We start from the raw sequence: 27,050 nt of genomic DNA on the forward strand, positions 1-27,050 counted from the left end.
GAATGTTACTTGTTGACTTTCTGGTTTTGTTATTGGCTTTTAGCCAGAGGGTAAGCCATATAGGATGGTTTTTAAAAAGCAGGAGGGAGGCCTGTAGTCTTACTGGCGTAGAGAAACAGAAGGCAGAAATTGGAGTGACCACAGCTCCAGGAAAGGGATGGAAGAGAAAGCCAGGGAGAGGAAGCCTCAAAATTGGAGTATAAGTTCTGCTTAAATCTCTTGTTGACAAATGAAGTATATACTGGTGAGGCAGACGGCAAGCAACGAAGCCAAGGTTAAAAACACTGAACAGACATTTTCACCTACCACAAAGGACCTGGACTTTGAATCTAGCCAAGTTAACCATCAGCCAAAATTATTTTTTGAAAGAATACTTTTCAAAGGAATATAACAGAATTTGGAGTCTCTGCAATGCATTACTCAAAATGTCCATGGTATAATTCCAGATAACTGGACAGGAAATTTTCCCATATTCATAAGAAATGGCAATTAATGGAAACTAAACTCAAAATTATTCAGATGTTAGTATTATCACACAAGGATTTTAAAGTAGCTATCATAAGTATGCTCAATAATGTAAATATAAATGTGCTTATGATGAATAAACAAATAGGAAATCTCAAAAAAAGAAGTTTCATCTGTTAAAAAAATGATAGAAATTATAGAACTGATAATTAAATATCTGATGTAAAACGTAAAAATACACTATAATAAATAAAATTTCATTCAATGTGTTTAACAAGTGAGTAAAGATAGAATGGGCTTATCCAAATTTAAAAAAAAAGGGACAAAAAGACTGAAATATGAATGTATAGGGCCTCCAGACCTAAGGAATGATATTAAATATTTAACATATATTTAATTGGCATCTAAGAAGGAAAGGAGAGAGAAGGGTAAAAAAAAAAATCTTTGAAAAAACAAAGCTGAAAAATTTCCAGTTTACTGAAAACAGCAATTTACCTACCCAAAAGTTCAGCACACTTCCAGCTGGATGTATGTAAAGATAATCCATCTAGGTACATCATACTAAAACTGCTAAAAACCAAAGATAAAGAATGCATCTTGAAAGCCGCCAAAGAAAAATGCTACATTATGTACAGGGGGATAATGATAGAGATAAGTGTGAACTTCTCATCAGAAATAATGGAGGTCAAGAGATAATGACATATCAGTTTTTCAGTGTTGAATAAAAATAAATAAAACAAAACTCTATCAACCCAGGATTCTATATCAAGTGAAAATAGTCTTCAAGAATGAAGGTGAAATAAAGATATTCTCATAAACAAAACTAAGAGAATTCATCACTAGAAGAACTTGACTATAAGAGATCAAAAGGAAGTGTTACAGGAAAATGACACCGTTTGGAAATGCTGATTACAGAAAGGAATGAAAAGTACCAAAAAGAGTGAATGCATGGATAAATTAAAAAACACTACTTTCTCCTAAATATCTCTAAAGCACACATTTTACTTAATTAAAGGACAAATATTTTATTTATATTTTAATTTTGCAATATGTGGTTTATAACATATACGTATAAATACATAAAATAATTATAGCACAAAATAGCGATGTTGGTAAATGGGCTATACAGTTTCAGTTCCTTACAATTATGCCAAGCATTACACACAGTCCCCAAATTAACAATGGTTCAGCTTTTGATTTTTGACTTTATGATGGTGTCAAAGTGATATGTATTCAGTACTTCAAATTTTGAGTTTTTCACTTTTCTCTGGCTAGCAATATGGAGAATGATACCCTCTCCTGATGCTGGACGGGGGCAGGGGACCCCAGTTCTCAGTTGGTCATGCAATCATAAGAGTAAACAATCAATGTCTAATACTGTATGCATTGTGTAGGATGATTTTTGCCCAACTGTAGGCTAATGTAAGTGTTCTGAACATGTTTAAGGTAGGCAAAGATAAATATCATGTTTGGTAGGTTAGACATATTGCCAATTTACAATATTTTCAACTTACAATGGGTTTGTCAGGCCATATATAACTCCACTGTAAGTTGAGGAGTATATGTATCATATCAATTCTAAGACTATGGAAAGTTAGGATGTATATTGCAATTATTAAGCTAAGGGATGGCACACTGCAGTCAAATCTGAACCATCACCTGTTTTTGTAAATAAAGTTTTATTGGAACATAAAATTGGAAATAAAGTTTTATTGCAACATAAAATTGGAACATAAAACAGAGCCATATCCATTTCTTTACATACTGTCTATGGCAACTTTCATACAATGATGGCAGAGCTGAGTGGTTGTGACGGAGTGCATACAACCCACAATGCTTAGAATATTTATTTTCTGACACTTCACAGAACGTTTGCCTACTTTTGACCTAGCATAACCATTTAAAAATAATATCAGAAGTATAGCTAAACAGCCAATAGTTAAATTAAAATGGAGTTCTCAAAATTATTCAATGCCAAAAGAGGGCATTGAAAAAAACACCATCACCATAACAAAGAAAAATCAACCGCAAAATGATAGACCTAAATGCAACCATATCAATTATTACATTAAATGGACATGGGCCAAACACTAATTAAAAAACAGAGATTATCAGAATGAATAAAAAATCAAGACCCAAATATAAGACACTCGCTTCAAATATCAAGGCACAGATGCATTGAAAATAAATGAATGGAAAAGGTATGCTATGAAAACAGCAAGTATAAGGAGGTTGGAGAGATGTATCAAACAAAGTAGATTTTAAAACAAAGAGTATTACCAGGAATAAACATTTTTACCAGTGATATAGAAGAATATTATATAATAATAAAAGAATCAGCTGATCAGGAAAACATTATAATCATAAATGCAAATACTTTAAAAATAGTTTTAAAATACATAAAACAAAATGACAGAAATAAAGTGAGAAATAGTGAGAAACAAAATCATAGTTGGAGATCTAACCCCTGATCTCATAAGCTGGAAAAATATCTAGATAAAAATAATGTACAAATTGTTATAGTCTGTATAAGACTTAGAAAACTAAAAACTATTCCTTGGGTTTTAACACCTTAAAGACACAATAGATCATGGCCTTTCCTGTTGATTCCCTCTTTGAGACAGATCTATGTGTGGAAACAATTTTGGCCCAGAGACAAATATACTTCTGGTGGTTATCTGGATTAGCAGAGTACTAAATGTATTAACAAATATCTAGCTTTAAATTGTGATAATTTAGAGATATCTCTTTATTTTACAGATGAGGAAAACATGATATAGAGCTAACTTATTTAACTGAGACTACACATACAGCTGATAGGAACATGCACTGCTAGTACAAAGGTCAAAAGATCTCCAATGTATCTTTGTATTTTATGGTACTGACTGTTAGTTGCAGTGCATAAATGACTAGAGACACAGATTACTGTTGAGGATCAAATAAATCTTTAGGACTGTCCAAATATCCTAGCTTCCTTAAGATCTCAAAAGTTTATTTCTTTTCAATCAAGAGGAATAAGGCAAAGTAGGTATAGAGCTAAGTAAACCTCAACAACTATTATAAACTCTGATTTGATACCCAACCCCTTTCATCCACTAAAGTAACCTGACTCTTCCAGTAGTCTGATCTCCTTGCTTGCCATGAGCTATGGTTGCAAAATGGTTCTAGTAACTTTCATATTTGATTGAGAAAATTAAAAAAATCAAATTTTACATTTATCCAGAAATATGATGAGTTCCAGGTTTGTCTACTCATTACAACATATTAGCTTTGTGTACAGCGTAGCAAAAGAAAAGAATGAACACAAACACTGTTTACAGTAATGTAACAGAAACTGAGATGATGAATATTAATACTCAAAGAATATTCTCTGGGGATTACATTAACTAATAATACAATGTCACAAAAGCTCTTTCCCTGGATCCAGTCATTTGTCTCCATTAGGTATAATATTTTAAGTTTGACCACTATCAAATATAATGCTATTATGAAAAACAACAGGCAGAGGGCAGCAGAGTTCAAAGAGGACCAAGTAAATGTAGTGACAGTGACAATTACTCTGGCCCTTAAAACATTTTTCTCTTATTCTTTTCTGACTCTTCAGGTGCAGGCTATTTATGTTATTATCTAATTCTAAAAATTTAATTATATATACTTATGTATACAAAATGTAACCATTAAAAATTATGATTCCAAATGAAAGTAATAAAAGTGTGTGAAACAATTGAATACCTCTGAAAAGATTTTTGATGATAGAAAACTATCTAGTATTATGTAGTATTAAGAACTCTCAGAGCAGTGCCACAGGAAAGCGTGACGGCACAGCTCTGCTCCGCAAGGGCCTAGAAACCACTCTGTTGAAATAAAACAAAACTAGGCAAGAAGCCTCAGAGAAGTTTCTTGTCATGTTAGCTTTCTTAACATTCCATTAAATTTAGAGCAAATCACATCATTTTATTTTGAAATGGATTTTACATCAAAACTAACTTATCATAACTATGGCGAAGTAAAGGTAGCAGTTATCAACCACCAGTTTATAGATAGGTAGAACAAGGCCCAGAACGAATAAGCAACCTGCTCAAGTTAAAACACTAATCTAACGACTGAAGGAAGAAAAGAACTTGTATGGTTAGTTTAACATACTAAACACTAACCAATAGTTATGTCAGAGAATAAAGTAGACAAAATTGGTTCATAGCTTATCTTTAATTACTTACTGGTTTCCCTTGAATTCCTCTCTCTCCAGGACTTCCAGTCTTGCCCTGCATAACAAAGAAAATGCTTGGGTCAAGTATTTCCTCCCAAAATATTAACCATATAAACCACCCCCCCTTGAAAGGTTTTAAATGTTTATCTTTAATGTGAAATGTTTTACTACTTACTGTAAGACCATAAGGCCCTCTTTTTCCTTGATCTCCTCTTTCACCCTGACAAAGCAGCAATACCAAGTTAGTTAACAAGATTCTAAATTAGAATGTTATACATGCCAGCATACATGCACATACAAAAAAATTAAGATATCAAGTTCATAGTTTAATATTAAAGAGGAAACATTTCTGTGTGTGGTAAAAATTTTATATTTGTTTCATATTTAGACTAAGAAAATTTAGAACCCTATTTTTATAAGGAAGTACATCAGTTTTTAGACAGAGAGAATATATGGGCTTAAAATAATTGCATATGAAATGACAAAATCAGTGATTACCTTGGCACCCTGTATACCTTGTTCTCCTAGGAGACCATCTGTTCCTTTTGGTCCCTAGAGATGGAAAAAATGTATTGTTGTTAATTAGAAATGTTCCCTTTTTAGTGTTATACACCCTTACAAATGATGACATTCTTCTTTTGCTGACAAACTCTGCTTGCTTCTGTTCCATGACCACAGAAAAGAATACAACTGGATATATGGATGAACCTATTTGCATGAGAGAATCAAGCCAGTGTTTTCAAGATTTAATGCCAAATAGTAAATCAGGTGACCACAAAAATAGCTGATTCAGTTGTTAAGGTGGCTAAACTATAGGTTTGTCATTTGAGTATTTTGTTCACCTTAGCATTTACTCAGCAGCCATTCAGGATTTATTCTAAAAACAACTCTAAATTAATTTAAAAGTGGCTGGTTTGTTTGTACAAACAGTCGTCTTAGGTTTAATATTTTTGGAACAGCACTCTCTCCACTTTATTAGAAAATGAGCGGTGATTGCATTGTGCCTGCTATGCACAAGCTTGACAATAGTTGCGGGAAGACTCAAGGGCACAGGAAAGGGGGGAAGTGCTGATGGGAGTATTACCATGTAAGTTTAAAACTTCTCAGCTAAGTTACTATCAACATTCATTTAGTAATCAGTTATGAAACAGCATTGGTTGCAAAAGTTACTCTTTCCCTGTCTAAATTACAACTGTTCTTGGGAGACCTTAAAGTCACTTTCAAGGGAACTAATTCAGTTATAGCACCATTAAGTGAATATCGACTGTGGAAAAGGCTCTGCATTAAGTATTATGAAGATATACAATTTTAAGAAAGTTTCTCTATTTTGAAATGTAGAGAATAAGGTAAATTATATAAATGACTATAAGACAGTAAGAGACAGGCATTGTATAGGCACAAATGGATTCCAAGGAGGGGGAAAGCTTTCACATGCTTGTAAGGGGAATGAAGATATTTTGACAGTTGGAGGTTGTGCTTTTGAAGAATCTCTAGACAGAGATAGTACAAGGAAAGGGTACAAAGGTAGGAAAAAAAAGATAACCAAAAATGAAAAAATGTAGTTTGTTTAGCTGAGCTATTGATTACAGGGTTTTTTTCAAGTATTTCTATATTAAGGAAAAATTGTGTAAGGACTGGGATTTAAAGGGTGAAAGACTGGAGTCTGTATTTAAATCAAAGACAATGTGGAGGTACTGCAGATTTCTCTACAAAACAGTGATACAAATATCCCAATACAAGATGATGATTTGAAGGATCCCCCTGGGCATCAGCACCTTCTCCTGTACTCCACCTGAGGCCAGCTTAGTTTAGCTTTATTGACAATCATTTAGAAACTATATCCTATAGTAGGACCCTCTCCCTGGGTGTTCTCAGGGTGACTGCATTCATTCCCTGACCCTCCTGGGCACAGTCAGGAGACTGCGGGGAAGACACGCTCTGTGAGGATCTATAGCTCCACTGGTCATACTAAAGTTACAGCTGTGGCTCTAGCCCTGTAATTTCTTAGTCTGTATTTAAGGTACTCTATGATCTGCACTCTAATTTTTTCTGTCCTATTTTCCCATATAATACTGCAAAATTAAGTTATAGTCTTACTGTGCAGGACATTGAATATCAAGTTGAAGAGTATGGGCTTAATTTAACAGGTAAGTGATTTTCAAAGTGTGTTATTCCTTCAACAACATTTATCGTATGCCTACTCTAAGTCAGGCACTGTTTTAGTCCCAGAGCATATGGTAGGGAGAAGAGAAAAACCCCTGAATCCACAGACAAGCAAATAAATATATAAAATTAAAGTAGAAAACTACAATAGGTAGTCAATTTTAATGAAGAATAACAAGTTAAGGGACTAGAGAGAATGTAAGTGGACAGCTCTATTTAGATCAACTGGTCTGAGAAGTCTCTCTAAAGTGACCTGAAGGTAGAAACGTGAAGGTAAAATGGCAGGCTGTGCAAATAACTTGGAGAAGATCATTCTGGCAGGAGAAGAAACAACTGCAAAGGCCCTGAGGTGGGGGCCTGCATGAAATGTCTGATAATTAATTAACCAACGGTGATTAAAAAAACTAGAGTTTTGGGTAGGGAACACACAATAGAGTGTACATATATATTATCAATTGTACACCTGAAATTTATATAAAGATATTGACCAAGTTTACCTCAATAAATTTAGTTAAAACAAATAAACAAACCAGCAATGATTAAAGGGTGATTCTGTATTTCCAGAGCAGGGGTCCCTCTGGACCTTGCTTTAATAATCACCATCTTAAAAATTTAGCAGCCTGTATTAATTCTCTTTCTCTGGCACCTTCTGTGTCTATTGTCCCTCTCTGCCTTTTAAGAAAATACTTTGCAAAATCTTTTGGAATAATAACAGAATGTGGTTGAGAGAGTATGAAAAAGAATGAATGGTTAACATTCTAAAATGCCACAGTAAACAAGTAAAATCTAGACTAAAAATGTGTCCACTGGTATAATTATGCATTTAACTCTTTTGTATCCTGAAATTTCTGTCTTTCTTGGATATTTTTTTAGTAAGTAACTGGTAGAATAATGACAGCATTAATTCAAAAAAATTCAAAATGTAAGTTTGTTTGTCATGAAAAAGTGGGAGCAGGGAGAAGATAATGAGTTTGGCTCCAGCCAAACAACCACAACGAGGCAGATGAGTCCAAGACTAGTGCTAGAGAGTCAGAATCTCTGCATCCAGGTTTAAGTGGTAGCAGCCTACCTCTCCCCCTAACACAGAGCTGTACATTTAGAACTTTTAAAGAAAGACTGTTTTGTCCAAAGGTGGTAAATAAGACTTATTTCTTCATAAGATCAGGATTATGTGGCTGCCTAGATATATATGTAGAAAAGGTTGCATCTAGACCGGAAAGAAAGCCTTATAATTAACTGCCAGTTTCTGTCTCAGCACCTAAATCATCTATTGTTAGGACTGAATTAGTCCAACCTCTGCTTTTTAAGATGGAGAAACTGAAGCCTGCAGATTTAAGTGAGTTGCCTGATTTACATGATGTTTAGATATCCAAGGCTTTTGAATAACTGCTTTATTAAGTTTACAATATTTTTCAAATGTTAAAAAGAAATACAGGTTAATACTGTTAGCAAGTGAATTCAGGCTAAAATAGAGGACCTGAAGTTTAGAAGAGGTTACAAAATGACTATTAAACATTCACAAGTAAAGCACTAACTGATATATTATAACTGAAAGAAACTCTTTCCAAAATTAAGTAATACATGTAGTTATGATAAACACTCAATGTTTTACATCAAAAAATACTTTTACTTTTAAAAATACTTTCACATTAGGAGACTTGACTTGGAATTGTGACATACAATATAATATACAGACAACATACTATAGAATTGTGCACCTGAAACCTATTTAATTTTATTAACCAATGTCACCCCAATAAATTCAATAAAAAAACATACTATTTAAAAATCAATCAGTCAAAATACTTTCACATCTATTATTTCATTTACTAATCCAGGACTACACAGAGAACAAGTAAATAGCAGTTTCTGCTCCCATAATGATGACAAAGATAAATGCAATTAATATAAAAAAAAGTCTAAGTGTAGCAATCAACAATTACATTAATTAAAGGCTATAAAGCCTAAGGTTGTTAGGTAAAAGGTGAACTAAGGCTGGTAGAAGTCTAGGAAAGTTCAGTACTCTTCAGCTTAAGTTCAGGATCAGTGAACTAACTAAAAGATAGCCTTATCAGCATGTTTCTTTTTTCTTTTTATTTTGTTTCAGCATCTTTCAAAGTGTCACTTTGATATTGGTTGCAGAAGTTATTCCTGGGTTAGGGTATACGCTTTCTTTGACTCCTGAGACAAAATAAGCTTTAGGACAAACTCTAAGAAAGTCATATAAATAGTATTATAACAGGCACCTAGTTGGATATAAAGGTACTTCTTTAATACCTGCTTTAAAATATCTAATTATCTATAAAGTTCTTTGATATCATATCCTGGACAAATAAATATAATCTCTTTCTCTTCTTCCAGAAAAATAAAAGTTGGCTATTAGTAGCTATTAAATGTTGGAATAAAGTCTGATAGCCCAGCTACATAAACTAAACATATTTGGTAACTGAATTTTAGGCAATAATTTTAAAGAGTAGACCAAATTCCTGAATAATCAATATAATCCTAAATACATTAGATGACAGGAAAAAAGAACCACTACCTCATATAAATGTTACAATTAAAATTAAAAACCTGTAATTAAGGTTAATATAAACTGTACACTAGTTACTTGGGAAGACTTTTAAGAGAATTCCAAATCCAACTCTATCACCCATGTAATCAATTTTAATAAACTGGAGAATCTATGAGTGAAATAAACGGCCTTTATTGACAGAGCAAGTGTCTAACTTAAATTTAGTATATCTATATTTTCTTTTAATCATACCTGTCTTTGTTTGGCCCCTCTATTATTTTAAATTATTCAGATGCCTATCTAATTCTGCCTAGCAGTCTTTTCTGGCTCTTGAGTAATACAATTGGTACATAGTGCTCTCTTAAATAAAAAGTAACATTATCTTTGATTTTGTTGAAAAAATCTTTTGATTATATTCTTATTATAGATTTTTCAAAAGAAGAAACCACAGAAGACACTCTCCATCACTTGGAGAGCTCCAGTTATTACCAGCATTGAATCTAAATGCACATACTGAAGGCTGCTTTTCCAGTATGATACGCATTTCCTTGAAAAAGCCATGGTTGAGAATTTTTATACTCCTATCCATTCAACGCCTTGCATAGAAAATCTTAAAACATTACATATTACTAATATAGTCATTTCAACCTTTTGTTCCCACTTAATTCTTAAGTAGCATAATCAGAATAAAAAATTACTGAGTTGTATGCCTTTCCTCTAGAGAAAGAGTACACGATCTAAAGTTGTCTCATGGTCAAAGGCCCAGTCCATGGGCAAGAAAGGAGATGAGGTTAATTTTGCTCTGAGTGTTGTCTCTCTTGTCAGGGCAGCTGGACAGAGAAGTGTGTGTTGGAGAGACACCAGAGGATAACTTAGCCCCAAGGAGATAAATGTACACAAGGGACAACAGCTCAGGTTGTGCTTAGTCCTGGTGAACCAAAAAGGCTAAGCCACTATCTTTCTGGTGCTGCAACTGAGAATCCACAATCCTGTATTTTCTGTATGAGGGACATGACTGTGAATATTATATTAATAAGTTTTGGCATATTAAATTACTTCACTTATATAACTATTCCTTCACTAAACTTCACAGGGGAAAGCAAATCTTAGAATATTAGGATGCATGAAAATACTTTACATTTATGCCAACGTTCCCATCTAAGAATCTTAAACCATAAGAATAATATTTTTAGACAACCTTGTTTATCTTTTTTAGCTACATGAGGCATGATTAGACAAACTTCACAAAACAGATTAGAACAATTTTCATAACACTAAATTGTGTAGGTTGTTTCCTGAGATGGTCTGCTTGCCTAAGATTTTCCTAGCCTCTGGACAAGTGCGAATATTGCATGACACTTCAAAAGCCACTAGATTGTAAGTTAGTATGTGATCTAGTGTTAAGGGACAGTTAACCTTGAATCTTCCATGGCACTAGAAGACTGTGTGACAAAATATAGGAAACAAATAAGAGAATCAGATGGATGGGCAGAAGAGAAGCGGATGGGCAGGAAGACCCCCTGGGAGTAGTTCTGCCTCCCCTGGTGGTCACATGGCCTTCCCGAACAGTATAAATCACAGGCAGAACAGTAAGGGCGTAAGGACACTAGTTCCATAATGATAGTTCTCTGTGTGGTCTTGGTGTAAACATGCTTAGTGCAAGCTTCCCCTTCAGGGCACTGTGACACAATTGTGGGCCTCCCAGGGGTTACAGGTGTGCTGGAAACAATGGACCCCTCGCCTTTTGGGATGGCAGGGAACGGTGGGGCTCGGGAACCCCCAGATACCTTTTATTTCTCTCAGCGGGCTGAATGTATTTATCATTTTTTGTGACTAAAATGCATTGGGAAGGGTCAATTTAGGGCACTGAGATCATATCCATGGTGGAAAAGGACTGATGAGAAAGAGAGTAGAAACAGGAAGATGCTAGGTAGCAACTAGAATGGAAGTTCCTAATACTATATTCTTCCTCAAATATCCTAGTCTGCAGTTCTTTTTCATATTCCCAACGTTCACTGAGAGCCTAAAATAATTTCCTGTAAAGAAAGCGTTTTTGTTCTAAACAAAACCCAAAGTCTCTTTGTTTAAAAAGCACTGGCTGAACTTTAAATAACTATGAGAAGCCATTTTGGGAGAGAATCAGGAAAATGTATTTGGAGGATGAAAGAGGAAGATAGATCCTTTAGAGGAGGTGAGAGTTGAGGACAATGTGGCAAATTAGGAAGAGTAATAACCTAGCCAGAGAACATGTGGAGGTTAGAAAATCGCAGTGCAAATGAATGTTCCATGTGACTTATGAGAAGGCCCAAGTGGTTCAGGAGCAGATCTTGCTTGGGTACATGGCTTCTGACTGGATAATCAATAAGATCTCAATTAACAAAAGCACGAGTATTCCTTCTTTTTTTCATGTGTCAAAAACTGGTTGAACTCTCCCACTATGACTAATATGAAGTTGAATAAACACGTTTGACCTGACCAAGTACTGAACACTGGCAGGACACAGACCACTAAGTGACAGTTTAAGTACTGTTATTTTTAATTTTATTGTTTTAAATCTCATTTGGGCTAAAACAGATGTGGCCATCAGGATTATTTATAGACTGTAACTCTATCACCCAGTATGGAAAAATATTTTTTAGAAAAGAAATAATGAGATAAATGTGCTCCCAGTCTTCCATCTTCACCTAAAACACAGGACATGATATTATAGCCATTATTTCAAACTGAACACTTGTAGCACTTTTCTCCCATTTGCCAACTGGAAGACAGCAATTTTTGTTTTTTGTCAGTTGGAGGCCATGTTCTTAAAATTGTTAAGTATTTTCTTCACTAGCTATAAAAGTCAAGATAAAGCCAAAGGAGAAAAGAGAATTCTTAAAGCCCACATATTCAAATTAATCAAGGAAAAAGTACTCCTTAATATTCCAAGTGGTATCAAATAGGCATAGGCTTTGGAGTCAGACACATTAAGGTTTGAATTCTAGTTGTGCCATTTCTGTGTGTGTCTATGTACTAACACTCTCTAAGCCCTGTTTTCCTCACCTGTAACACAATACCTGAGATACTGCCTCCCCTTAGTAAGGGGTTTTTGAATATTAAGTAAGATAATACATGTAGAAATGCCAGGCATGTGCCAGGCACACAACAAATTGTGATACTTATTTTTTTCAAGGAAAAAAAGAGGAAGATTTTTCATTTAATTCTGTATGCATAATTATTAAATAGTGATGATTACATCACCTCTGATTTACAATTTAAAAGCCCTATATATCTTTATTTCACTTCCCATTGCTCTTATTTTGTTGTGATGTTACTGTTCTTTGCTATGTGAGCCTCTTGTGAGTATAAAAATAATTTATTTAAACATCTTCATATTTATAGTTCCCTCCAAGAATGAAACTGGAAATTGTGGATAAAAAAGAAGAATCCTATATGAATTAGTGAAATTTGTAGCAAATAGAACAGAAATGTCTGGTTTTATAAATGCAAGTAATTATCAGTCATTATTTCAATAAATATAGGTAGTTCATCTAATATAATGAAAACAAGGGAAAAATCCAACAACATTAAAGCACAATCTAGAATATATGATTTTTTTTAGTTGAACACATTACTATGAAGTCATTCTTTGAGGTTAAGGTACTTTCTTCATTAGATAACTTACTCTTTGGCCTTTAGGACCTTGACTCCCAGGTGGTCCTCTTGCCCCCACATGACCCTACATGTTGAAAATTGAAAAAATCAGTTACAGAATTCACAGGCATGTTATCAGAATAGTAGTTATGACCTTTCTATGACATGTAATTCTTCTTGGGAATTCTTAAAATAAAATTGATCAGTCTCCTTAAAATATGCTTTAATTATTTAAAAAATATCATATTTTCCTCCCCTGTGATTATGTTTTTGATGTTTCCTACTATTTGAAGAAGTTTTATTTCTGGGTATTTACATGCTGAACAAGGAAAGGGAAGCTTTTAATATTCACTAACCAAGTATTTTCCTGGAGCAACACAGATGGAGCAGTAGTGGAAGAAGACACCTACTTAGCCAGTAAGACCAGTTTAATCTGCCTGATTCACCAAAGAAACAATGGCTGTCATTGTGAGATTTCTCTCTCATTATTCTAGACATTTATGATAACCCCAAAACATAAAAATATATTTTTTACTGTGACTACAAAAAAAGCCACAAAATGTTTCAAGCTAATATGCCACAAAAATAGCCTGCAATAAAGATTAAGTTGTTATTAAATTACAATGAATTATTTTTATGTCTTATAGTATTCAATAAAGACTTAATTAGAAAACAAAATTTACTTATCTATATAACATTAGGTAGATAAAAACAGTGAATTTTTACAGGATCTCAAGTTTATTTATTATATTATGTGAGGAAAACACTGGCAACTGTGACCCTTGGTCAGTTTTCCTATTTTTAGAAATCAATACCTCATCATTCCCTATAGTACAAAATCAGGCTTGTATACAAAAGAGAAGCTTCACAAAACAGCATAAACTATTTCAGATTAGAACAGTTTTGTTTAGGGGATTATAAAGGCTGACTTTTTTCATGTTTAAGTTCACAATCACTGTTAAATTTTGATAAGCAAACTTTATCCCTTAAGAGACAATATTTCATCTTCTATCTCGAAACAAAAATATAGTATTTTGAAAAACTCTTTTGTTTAATAAAGGTATATTCTCTGTGAATTGTATTTGGTTGAGAATATTTGCAAATTCCTAAAAAATATGTTGGAACTTATGTTTGTGATTTGAATATCCAGTTTATCTCACTTCTAACCTTGATCTCCCATTTTCTTATATGTGGTTGTTCAAAAGAAAGATTAAGTTGTTTTTTGTTTTGTTTTGTTTTAGACAGCAGAATTGAGACTGGTTGTGCTATTAGAAATGAACAGTAAATAATATAACAAGTAGAGGTGAGGAAGTTCAAGATACCATGACATACCTAGAGTGTTTTGCATTGATTGGGGAGAAAAGCACCCTCTGTCAGTTTACACATTACTTATCTTGCATAAAAGCAAAAAAAAAAATAGCATAACCAAAATGATGGATTTAAATTTAAATGTACATTATAAAAGGGATATAAAGTCTTCTGTACTTACAGGTAAGCCCAGTGGACCTATGGGTCCTGGAACCCCAGGAGGACCTGGATATCCCTATAATTTGAATAAAAATATAAAAGACATAAACTCTCTATCATACCTAATTATTTTCATTAAAGAAAAATCAGTAAATTATAAATAGTAATAAAAAGTGATGGTTTGATAAGATCTTTCTCTCTACTATCGAAGATGTAAGAGGCCATAGGAAATGTTCCACAAACAATAGAAATAAAATAATAACTACATAAAAGCTGTGTATTAGAAAGTCTTTGCCTAGAAAAGAAATTGGCTGGCCAGAATCATATATTATAACCTATTCAGAAGAGAAGAGTCATTTATCTCTGAAGTTTGTTATATAGATTATGAGATCATATTTTCAGAGGTCATGGAATTCCACAATTAATGAATGTGAATGTGTACAAACATTCAAGCTGTCCAATTTTAGAAGAACCACACCCTCTATGGTATTAGCACTGATTCAGGGAATGTCTTAGGAGGTAATAATTCTTAAAATTGATTAGTCTATGGGCATATTAAATTTCCTAGCTGAAACAACTGGAGATAGCTAAAAAAAAAACAAAACCAAAAAACCCAAACAAACAAAAACCAAAAAAACCCCCCAAAAAACAAAAACCTCAAACATATCCTGCTTTTCTCATAATACAGAAGTCAAAATTAAAGAATAACTTAGGTAAAATAAATTTGTAGGCAGTATTGTGTGCCACCAGATCCATCGCAACATATTTCCTGAAAGCAAGATGCTTTTATTGATGATAATCATTTGTTCTAGTTTCTGTCACATTTAGAAACATCTGACCAGGGCATTTGATTTCCAAGCTTTTTAGTGTCATAGAGCATTCTGGAAGGTAAATCACTTAAAGCAGAAGAAAATTCTAATGGTAATTTACTAAAAAATAGCATTTTTCACTTACTTAAATTTCATTCAAGATAATTCCACCTCTGGAATGTCTCAAGTTTGTAATGTTCTTTGGAAACATATATTTCAAATCACTGAACTCTTACCATAGCACCCTTTTCCCCCTGGGGACCTACTGGGCCTGGACTTCCACGCTCTCCCTTTTAAAACAAAGAAAGAAGAGAAACAGTAAGGCAGGTTGATTAGTCATAACTGAACTAAGCCTAGACAGAAAAGCTGTCTATCAGAACCATAACTTACATGCACTCATTATTCTAATTCCCATTTTTTAATCATTTTATTTTATTTTGAGCCATGAAATATTATGTTTTTTAAATTTAAAATTTTTTTATTTTTACCCTAAAGTTGCTAGATTTTAATAAAATAAAAATCCTCTTGAGGTATCTTTCAAGGGATAAAATACTACAATTTTTATTAATGTTAAGAAAATATAACTAGGATTTAAAATTGAGTATGCATTGCATGTAAAGTTTTATAAGTAGAAATGCTTATAATTTTGCCACATGTAAACTAAAAGAATAGTAAAAGTATCAAAGCCTGCTGCAAAAATTAACTATAATATATAACTACTGAACAAAATTTTATTCACAGAAATAATTTTGGGTGATCATGATAATCAAAAATATCCCTAGCAGATTAAAAGGACTAAAATGATTCACTTTAAAACTCTCAGGATTGTCAAAATGTTAGTGAAAAGACTTGACCTAACACAGAAGTAACTAAATCAGAGGGAAAATTATAAAACTATCTAAATTGTAAGAACTGAGCTCATATTATTATTGTCATATTGTTAATTTAAAAAGCAGTAAGTATATATTAAGCACTTCTATTTATTTTTAAAAGTTTTTGTTTATTTTTAGAGAGAGGGGAAGGGAGGAAGAAATAGGGGAAGAGAAACATTGATATGCAAGACAAACACTGATTAGTTGCCTCTCACAAATGCCCCGACCAGAGACCAAACTTGCAACCCAGGCATGTGCCCTGCCGGGGAATCAAACTGGCAATGTTTTGCTTTGTGGGATGACGCCCAGCCAACTGAGCCACACCAGTCAGAGCTTATTAAGCACTTTTAATGCACTATGTGAGAGGAGAGATATAACAGACCTTAAGACCTTTGCCTTAAGGTCTACCCTTAAGTAATTGGAGACATGACATTAACAAAGGTAAATCAACAACAAGACAATTCAAATTTAAGTTGTGTGGTACTTATTCTAAGTTTAGAAAGGGAAAAAATTAAGAAGGATCAAAGAAATCTAGGAAGGAGTGATGGAAGAAGTGGGAATTTACTTGAGTCCCACAGTAATACTTTAAAGAAAAAGAGGGAAGGGGGGAGGATTCTCTAACCTAAGAAAACAGTAAGACCAGGAATAGAAAGAGGTATATAATATATGAGACAGATGGTTTATATTGGAGAATATTAGAGAATTTGTTGAATAAACTAATTAGACCAAAATTATGTAGTATTTTGACAGAGAAATAGAGAAGTTCATAGCATCAACAACAAGGAGCCAATGAAGGTTTTTCAAAATGTTTTATCATGACCCATCAACATTAGCCTTCTGCTTATAGTATGAAGAATGCAGAGGATATAATGGGAAAGGGCAGAGCAAATATGAAAGAGAGTAAATTTAAGGTAAATTGCTAAGAGTATGTTTGAAGGGGTGGCTTTGGATTATTAGAAATGATGAATTTCAAAGGAAAAAACTGAGACTTACTGAAAGATTAGGAATAGAGGAAGTAGGAAAAGAGAAACTCAAGATGGGTTCACTCTGTTCTGGAAAACTGGAGGAGTAAAGATAGGTATAAGGCACAGTATTTGAAATAAGATATTTGGAAAGGAACCAGTTTGAGTGTGGGAAATGATTAATTTTAGATATGTTGAGTTTGACATAAAAATTTCAGTAGAAAATAACTAGAATACTATCTTCTTCTAGTCTTGGTTCTACTTAATTATTCACAAGAGTCGTCTTGTGTAGCAACTGTACTAGACAATCATGCTTACAATTTATATTCAGCAAGTCAGGTTCCAGTCAAAGATCTAGTAGTTTAATATCCACTAGTCAGTTATAAGAATCCATTAAAAAATAATAGCACTCTTGTTGATTTCAAGTAAAAAAATTCTCCTAAAATTTGAAACTCAATAAGTAAAAGCCACTTAACTAATGAGTTCTAAGTAATCTTTAAGTGAAAGACAATTTCCATCACCACAGTCAAAAATGTCCATAAATAACTACATACTAACTTTCAGGTGGAAATAAGATTGAGGCTGAGACTTTGATCTGGTAGTGATATCTTATTTTTCTCTTTCAAAACTGCTTCCTTTAGGAGGTTTGCTTTCATAAAGTAGATTTAAATATTTTCTAGTCATATACCTAGACCATCAGTCTTGACTCTTTAGCCACATCATTACAACCAAAAGGTACTCTGTCCTTTAAAAATTAGAAACATATATGCTATTAGTTATATTTCAATATATTGAAGAGATTCAGTAGAGGCAATGAGTTTGAAATTATGGGTGATTTCCAATTAACATAAAACATCATATGGATACTTATCCTTGAGTATAGCTTAAAAGTCTCACCACTCAACAAAATAATGAAAGAAATTACCTTTTCACCACTGCTTCCAATCATCCCAACTTCTCCAGGTAAACCAACAGGTCCCTTTTAGGAAAAAAAATATAACAGAAAATATACACACGTTGTATTGCCAGCACAACGTCCTGGTTTTAAATCATCTATAATTATGTTTCATTATAACTAATCCTAAATTTTATCTTTGAATAAAATTCCTTCTAGTATAGGTATCCAGCCTATAAATTCACACCAGAATTGATTAATCTATTCAGTCAATAAAAAAATATATATGAATGTCTAATATGTGACAGGCCCTGTGCTGAAAGGCATTGAATATCAAATTCAAATATAGTCCCTATCCTTGTAGAATTTACAATCCATGGATGTTATAAAAACTGCAATGTTCACAGCTTCTCTTTTTAAATTGAGGTATAATTGACATATAACATTATATTACTTTCATCTGTACAACACAAATTCAATATATGTATACATTGTGAAATTATCACGATAATAAATCTAGTTACCATCCATCACCATCACCATACAAAGTCACAGAATTTTTTTCTTGTGATGAGAACTTTTAAGATTTACTCTCTCAGCTTCTTTTAATTATGCAATACAATATTATTGACTACAGTCACCATGTTGTACATAACATCCCCATAACTTTTATTTTATGATGGCAAGTTGGTACCTTTTGATCCCCTTTCATCCAATTCACTCTGTCCCTACCTGGGCCTTTTCCTCTGGCAACCATCAATCTGTATCTATGAGTTTGATTTTGGTTTGTTTTTTTAGAATCTACATATAAGTGAAATCATACAGCATTTCTCTTTATCTGATTTATCTCACTTAGCATAATACCTTCTAGGTCCACCCATGTTGCAGCAAATGGCAAGATTTAATTCTTCATATGGATGAATAGTATTACATTATGTGTATGTGTGTGTACGTGTGTGTGTATGACATCTTCTTTATCCATTTATCCATTAGTGACATTTGGGTTTTTCATATCTTGCAATTATAAATAATGCTTCAGTGAACAAAGGGGTGCATGGGGAGGTGGGCAAAAGTAGCTTTACATTTGTGAATACCTGAAATGGTGTATTCTTGTATTATTTGTTTGTATTAAAACTTTAAACCCACTTTTGCCCATTCCACATATTTTTTCAAATAGTGTTTTTGTCCTCTTTGGATAAATATCCAGAAGTGGAATTGCTGGATCATATAGTAGTTCTATTTTTGATCTTTTGTGCAATGTCCATACTGTTTTACACAGTGGCTTCACCAATTTATGAGGTCTGTCAAGAAAAAGTCCATCCATTGTTAATATAATGAGAACGGTTTGCACTACATGGATGTAACCTGGCAGCCAAAGAGAGTGGACTAGAATGCACATGTGTGAACAATGACAACTTCACTGTACTAGTCAGTGGGGGTGGTAGATGCTGTCGAGTGAACTTGTGTACTTTGTGATTGTCACATTCGAAATGACTGAGCAAGTAGAGCAACAAATCTGCATCAAATTTTGTGTTAAGCTTAAACATGCCTCTGCAGAAACTATTTGAATGATTCAGAAGGGTGTAGCTATGGGCAACTGGTAATTGAGAGCTTCATCATGACAATGTGCCCGCTCACGCATCATGTCTTGTGCAGAGTTTTTTTGGGAAACATCAAATCACCCAAGCAACTCAGCTCTCCTACAACCCAGATTTGGCACCCTGTGACTTCTGGCTTTTCCCAAAACTAAAATCACCTTTGAAAAGGAAGAGATTTCAGACTGTTGATGAGATTCAGGAAAATACGACAGGGCAGCTAAAGATTGGGAGAACTGCGTGAGGTACCAAGGTGTCTACTTTGAAGAGCACTGAGGTGTCATTGTCTTAGGTACAATGTTTCTTGTATCTTGTATTTTCTTCCATAAATGTCTCTATTTTTCATATTACATGGCTGGATACCTCCTGGACAGACCTTGTACATTCCTACCAATGGTGCATGAAGGCTCCCTTTTCTCCACATCCTCACCAACACTTTTTCTTTTCTTCATAATAGCCATTCTAACTTGTGGGAAGTGACATTTCATTTTGGTTTTGATTTGCATTTGCTCGATGATTAATGATCTTTTTACATGCCTGTTAGTCATCTCTGTGTCCTCTTTGGAAAGATGACTATTCAGATCCTCTACCCATTTTTAAAAATTAGATTGTTTGTTTTTGGCTATTCAGTTGTATGAGCTCTTTATGTATTTTGGATGTCAACCCCTTATCAGATACACGATCTGCAAATATTTCTTCCACTCACTAGGCTTTCTTTTAATTTTGTTGATGGTTTCTTCTGCAGAAGCTTTTTAGTTTGATGCAACTCCACCTGTATACTTTTGCTTTTGTTGCTTTTGCTTTTGGAGTCATATCCAAAGAATTATTGCCGAGACCAATGTCAAGGAACTTACTGCCCATGTTTTTTTTTTTCCTAGGAGTTTCATAGTTTCAGCTTTTACATGAGCATTTATTCCATGCTGAATATTTCTCTATGGCATAAGATACTGATCTAATTTCATAATTTTGCATGTGGCTGTCCAGTTTTCTCAGGACCATCTTTTGAAGAAACTGTCCCTTTCCCATTGCATATTCTTGTTCCCTTTGTCATAAATTAATTGACCATTAATATGTGGGCTTATTCCTAGGTTCTCTCTATTCCATTCCATTGGCCTATGTTTGTGCTTTTATGCCAATACCATATTACTTTATTTACTCTAGCCTTACAGTAAGGTTTGAAATCAGAAGTATGATGCTTCTAGCTTTGTTCTTGTTTCTCAAGATTGCTCTTGGCTATTTCAGGTCCTTTGCAGTTCCATGGAAATTTTAGAATTGCTTATTCTTTTCCTGTGAAAAATGCCATTGGAATTTAATAGGGATTGCATTGAACCTGTAGTTGCCCAGGCAACTATGGACATTTTAATAATAATGATTCTTCCAATCTATAACTTTGGAATATAGTTCAATTTATTTGTGTTTTCTTCAATTTTTTTCACCAATGTCTTAATAGTTTTCACTTCCTTGGTTAAATTTATTCATAGATATTTCATTATTTTCTATGTAACTGGAAATGGAATGGTTTTCTTAATTTCTCTTTCTGATAGTTAATTGTTAGTGTAAAAGTTTTTGTATGTTGATTTTATATCCTGCAACTTTACTGAATTAGTAGATCAGTTTTAATAGTTTTTTGGTGTGGTTTAAGGATTTTCTACATATAAAATTGTATCATGTGCAAATAGAGACAGTATTACTTCTTCCTTTTCAACTGAGATGCCTTCTATTTCTTTTCTTGCCTAAAATGGGTGGGAGTGGGCATCCTTGTCTTCTTCCGTGGTTTAGAGGAAAGATTTTCAGCTTTTCACCCATCAGTATGATGTTAGTATGATGTCTGTTGTATTATTATATTGACTTTTTTGGAATTTTTTTAAAATCACAAATGGATGTTTAGTTTTGTAAAAATTTTTTTGTATCTATTAAGATAACCATATGATTTTTATCTTTCATTTTGTTAATGTGGTGCATCATGGTGATTGATTTGCAGGTGTTGAATCATCCCTGCATCCCTAAAATGAATCTCACTTGATCATGGTGTATGGTCCTTTTAATGTATTGTTGAATTCAATGTCCTAGTATCTTGTTGAGAATTTTTGCATCTATGCTCATCACAGATATTGGTCTGTAATTTTCCTTTCTTGTGATGCCCTCATCTGGTTTTAGTGTCAGGGAAATGATGGCTTCATAAAATGAGTTTGGAAGAGTTCTCTTCACTTCAATTTTTCAAAAGAGTTTGAAAAAGATTGGTACTAAATCTTCTTTAAATGTTCAGTAGAAGTCACCAGTGAAGCCATATGGAAGCCATCTGGTCCTAGACTTTTGTTTGTTGGGAAAGTTTTTTTTGTTTTGTTTTGTTTTGTTTTTTCCTTGAGAGAGGGGAAGGGAGGGTGAAAAAGAGGGAGAGAAACATCGATGTGAGAGAGAGACATTGACTGGTTGCCTTCCATAAGAACCCAGACCCAGGACCGAACTTGCAATCCAGGCATGTGCCCTGACTGGGAATCAAACCAGTGACCTTTTGGTTTGTGGGACGACACCCAACCAACTGAGCCACACCAGCTGGGTCTGCTTGTTGGGGAGTTTTTGATTACTGATTCAATCTCCTTACTAATAATTTGTCTATTCAGATTTTCTATTTCTTCATGATTTAGTCTTCAAAGAGTGTATGTTTCTTGGAATTTAGCCATTTTTTCCTAGGTTGTACAAAATGTTGAAAAAGTGTTCAACAGCCTTGCATGATCCTTTGTATTTCTATGGTATCAGTAGCAGTTGTAACTTCTCTTTTATTTCTGATTTTATATATTTAAGCCCCCTATTTTTTTTCTTAATGAATTTAAGTAAAAGTTTGTCAACTTTTTTCTTTTCAAAGAACCACCTCTTAGTTTCATTGATATTTTCTATTGTCTTTGTAGTTTCTATTTCATTTCTGCTCTGATCTTTATTATTTCTTTTCTTCTAATCACTTCTGGCTTCATTTGTTCTTCTTTTTCTAGTTTCTCTAGGTATAAAGTTAGAATGTTTATTCTAGATATTTCTTGTTTCTTGCAGTAGGTCTATATCACTGTGAACTTCCCTCTTAGAACTGCTTTTGCTCTATTAGTTATTGGTACATTGTATTTCCATTTTCATTTGTGTTAAGGTATTTTTTTATTTCTCCATTGACTCATTGGTTGTTTAGCAGCATGTTGTTCAATTCCCACATATTTGTGTTTTTCCAGTTTTCTTTTTGTAATTGACTTTACTTTCATATAATTGTGGTTGTAAAGGTGCTTATTATGATTTCAATCCTAAATTTATGGAGACTTGTTTTGTGGCCTGACATATGATCTACCCTGTGGAATATTCTATGTGTACTTGAGACAAATGTGCATTCTGCTGCTTTTAAATGATGTTCTGAAATGTTATGTATTTATCTATTAATTTCATCTGATCTAATGTGTGGAGGCTGATGTTTTTGTATAGATATTCTGTCTGGGTAATCTTATTCATTGATGCAAGTGGGATGTTCAAGTCACCCACTATTATTATATTGCTGTCCATTTCTCCTTTAGGTCAAAATTTGCTTTGCATATTTTGGTGCTCCTATGTTGCATGCATAAATATTTATAAATGTTATATCTTCTTGGATTACCTTCTTTATCATCATGTAATTCCCATCTTTGTCATTTATTACAATCTTTGTTTTAAAGTCTATTTTGTCTGATATAAGTATAGTTACATCAGCTTTCTTTTGGTTTCAATGGGCACAAAACATATTTTGCCATACCTTCACTTTCAGTCTGTGTGTCTTTTTACACCTGAAGTGAGTCTCTTGTATGCTGCATATAGATGGGTCTTGTTTTTTTAATCTCTTCAGCCACTTTATGTCTTTGGTGAATTTAGTTGACTTACATTTAAATAATTATTGATAGATATGTACTTATTGACTTTTTTTCTGTTTCATAGTTTCTTTCTGTTCTTTTCTTCTCTTGCTGCCTTCCTGTGGCTTGATGACTTTATTTAGTATTATGTTCACATTTCTTTCTCACTATCTTCTGTATATCTAGTATAGGTCTTTGTTTTGTGGTTGTAATCGGCGTTACACAGGATAGCATATATATATAAAATGATCTATATAAGTTGACAGTAAATTAAGTTTGAACTCATTCTAAAACTCTGTATTTTTACTCCTCCACCATATTTTGCTTTTGATGTAATATTTTGCTTCTTTTTATTTTGTGTATCTCTTTATTATTATAGTTACATGTATTTTTATTACTTTTATCTTTAAACCTTTGTACTAGCTTTATGATTAATCCATTTCCTCTATATATTTACCACTGAGATTTTTATATTCATATGTTTTCCTGTGACTAATAAGTACCCTTCCTATGAAGAGTAAAGAGGGCAGTTCCAGATGGTGGTATAAGAAGATACAGAACTCACTTTTTCCCATGCACACACCAGTTTCCTCTGAAAAAGCCCTGAAAACTAGCTGAACGACTCCTCCACAACAAAGGATAAAAGGACCACATCAAGATGGGTAGGAGGGGGAGAGGTGTGGTTTTGCCAAAAACCCCACAATTGAGAAGGATCTCACAAATACAAAGCTTCTGAGGGGTGAGGGGTTCATGCCCCACATCAAACATCATAGCCCCTGGGACCTGCACCAGAGAGGTGATCCCCTGAAATGCCTGGTTTTAAAAACCGAAGGGGCTTGTGTTTGCGAGACCCAAAGGGCTGTAGAGAACTGAGATTCTGCTCTTAAAGTGCTCTTATGCAGACTTGCTAACCCCAGGAGCCAGGGCAAAAGCAGATCTTGGCAAAGCACCTGGATTATATGTGAAAGAGATTCATTTGCTAATTGTAAAGCATCTCTGGAGGGACAGGAGCCTGTTGACACTCTCTCTAGGAAGAGGGACACTGGCAGGGACCACTGTTTGCTCTCCCTCTCCCTTGCTGGCACCACTGGGTGTGTGCAGGAGGCACGGCACTCTCCCACCACCCTGCCAAAGCCAGAGGCACTTTCTTGCTCCCTCACTAAAACCAGCAGGTGTGCCCAGGCCCTGTGCTCTCCCACTGTCTTGATAAAGCTGACTGGCCTTCTCCAGTCCCGTGCCCACCTGTTGCCTCACTAAAGTAGAGGAACGCCCCTACTTTGTTGTTTCCTACTGCCTTGCTAAAGCCAGGAGGCATGCACACTCCATGTGGGCCCTTGATTGCCTGGCTCTGGTGGCCATGGGGGGCAGTTTGCATTTCTGGGCCCTGTGGGATTTAAACAACCAGAGAGGCAATTCTTCATAGGCTATTACCCCTGGGACACCGCACAGACTGTAGATTGAAACACACCCACTTGTCCTGTAGCTCCAGCATCAGGGGCAGATTCCAAGTTTGCTGTACATCTAAGAGGCCACAGAGCTAGTCTTAGGGAATGTATGCCAGGGGATACCATCTTTGCACTCTTGCTTGGCCTTGCTACAGCCCACTGGTACTTTCCAGAAAAGAAGCTTATATACCCATCTGTAGCCCCAATTTTTGCAAATGTCACCTAGGAGATACCTACAGATCACCTGGACTGGAGGCCAGCAGGGTTTACCTTGTGGTTGCATGGCATTACATATTTTTGCATACTTTAAAAGCTGCTGTCTGAGAGTCTGGCTTCCAATCAACCTGAAACTCTGTGCTTATATTCCTCCCTTTGGAACACTAAGAGGTGTTGGCACACTCTCAACAACTGGGACCTATCAATAATAAATCAGGGTGCTTAGTAATTACAAAGGTTTGAGAGACATCCAAGAGCTAAGGCAAGGTTGAACAATAAGTTTATTTTTTACACACAGCTACTCCTTCAAGACTGGAGTGGTAGCTACTTAGCCTAACACATAACAACAAACACAGAAAGTCAAGTAAAACAAGGAAACACAGAAATATGTTCAAATGAAAGAACAAGATTAAACTTTAGAAAAAAACGTTGATGAAATGGAGTAATTTACCTGATAAAAAGTTTAAAATAATGGTCATAAACTGGGGAGAAGTATGGATAAACACAGTGAGCACTTTAACAAAGAGATATAAAATATAACAAAGTACCAAACAGAAGTCACAGAGCTGGCATAAAAAGCACTGAACCAACTCTGGTTTAGGTTACAAACCAACTTGTTCAATAAATGTAAAATAAGAGGAAGAAAATGAAATTCAACATATATTTATTTGTCCCTCTTATAGACCCTAGATATAAAGATGAGTAAAAATACAAAGGAGGTCATAATCTAGTGAGTTAGGTAAGGTAAATGCATATTTTCTGTAAGTTAAGAGGAGAAAAAATAAAATGCCATATAACACAAAGGAGGGGATGTGATATCTGGTTGAGAACATAAGGAAGGGATTTACGGAGAAGGCTTACTGTTGACAAGATGAAATTGTGAGAGTGTATTCAAAATAGAGGGAATGATTTGAACAGAAGGTGGGAGGTAGCAAAGAAAAAACATTTAGCAAACATAAAACAAATCCAAATTGTTCAAGATATAAGATATGTGTAAGAAATAGACTGCGATAAATATATCGGTGTTGTACTCTTAAGTGTTTTGAATGTCAAGTGAGAAATTTGTGTTTGTGGTATTTACAGAAGAATTTGTGCTAATAGAATAATTACTGTTAGTTTGAGTAAATGAGGAGTGACAGCACTGTTTTTACTGAGTGGAAATGAGAAAAACAGAAAATGGGTGTGCAGCCAGAAGCTATTGTTATTAGTCCAGGTTAAGTGTAATGAGTCTTATGACAATGGTATTACAATGAAAACAAACAGTTCAAAGGAGTTAAATAAAAGGTGATAAATTATCCATGGGATGATAAATTATCCATGGGACAGTTGTGATTCTTATCTTGAAATATTACTTCATGAGCCTATAGAAAAAATGTAATGATACAGGACATACAGAAATAATAGGAGTGGAAAAGGAATCTTAATGAATTTTAATGAAGGTTCTTTGGAGGCAAAATACAGAAGAGAACACGAAACAGAAGAGTCAGAAAGAGAATGAGGAACATGCAAAGAGAGCTAAGGGAGAAAAATGTTTCAATTAGAGAGAAATCAGCATTATGTGGGTAGGGTTGAGAAGGATCAGCATTGAGATAAAGTCATAGAAGTTGGCAAATACAAGGTTGGCAGTGATCTCTAAGAAAAATTTCAGTAGGTTTTTTTGTGTTTGGATATGAATTTGCCAAAGGATTAAGAGACTATGGGTGAAGAGAAAGTAAGAAACATTGTGCAGATTATTTTTTTAAGAAGTTTGGAAAGAAGGGGAAGGAACGAGTCAAAGAACATGTAGAATGATCGATGGATATGGACAACAGTGTGGGAAGTGACTGCAGGAGCAGGGGTGGGATGGGTGGAGGAGGGCAAAGGGGAAAAAATGGGAACAATTGTAATAGAATAATAATTTAAAAATTATAAAAATTAAAAAAAATAGAAAAAGAAGTTTGGCATCCAACAAA

General features: G+C 34.3%; 1 protein-coding gene across 1 annotated transcript in view; it reads right to left on the reverse strand.

Annotated features, from left to right (window-relative positions):
* The window catches only part of COL24A1 (collagen type XXIV alpha 1 chain), a 299,775-nt gene that overhangs the window by 115,359 nt on the left and 157,366 nt on the right, over positions 1 to 27,050 (reverse strand). The window contains 7 exon segments of the mRNA XM_054566926.1: positions 4,683 to 4,727; positions 4,848 to 4,892; positions 5,171 to 5,224; positions 13,015 to 13,068; positions 14,473 to 14,526; positions 15,496 to 15,549; positions 18,019 to 18,072. Of these exon segments, the coding sequence (XP_054422901.1) occupies positions 4,683 to 4,727; positions 4,848 to 4,892; positions 5,171 to 5,224; positions 13,015 to 13,068; positions 14,473 to 14,526; positions 15,496 to 15,549; positions 18,019 to 18,072 (360 nt within the window).

The sequence above is a fragment of the Pteronotus mesoamericanus genome, unplaced genomic scaffold (genome assembly GCF_021234165.1).
Source record: "Pteronotus mesoamericanus isolate MK-2021 breed Mesoamerican mustached bat unplaced genomic scaffold, CSHL_Meso_final contig_181, whole genome shotgun sequence".
Lineage (NCBI taxonomy): Eukaryota > Metazoa > Chordata > Mammalia > Chiroptera > Mormoopidae > Pteronotus > Pteronotus mesoamericanus.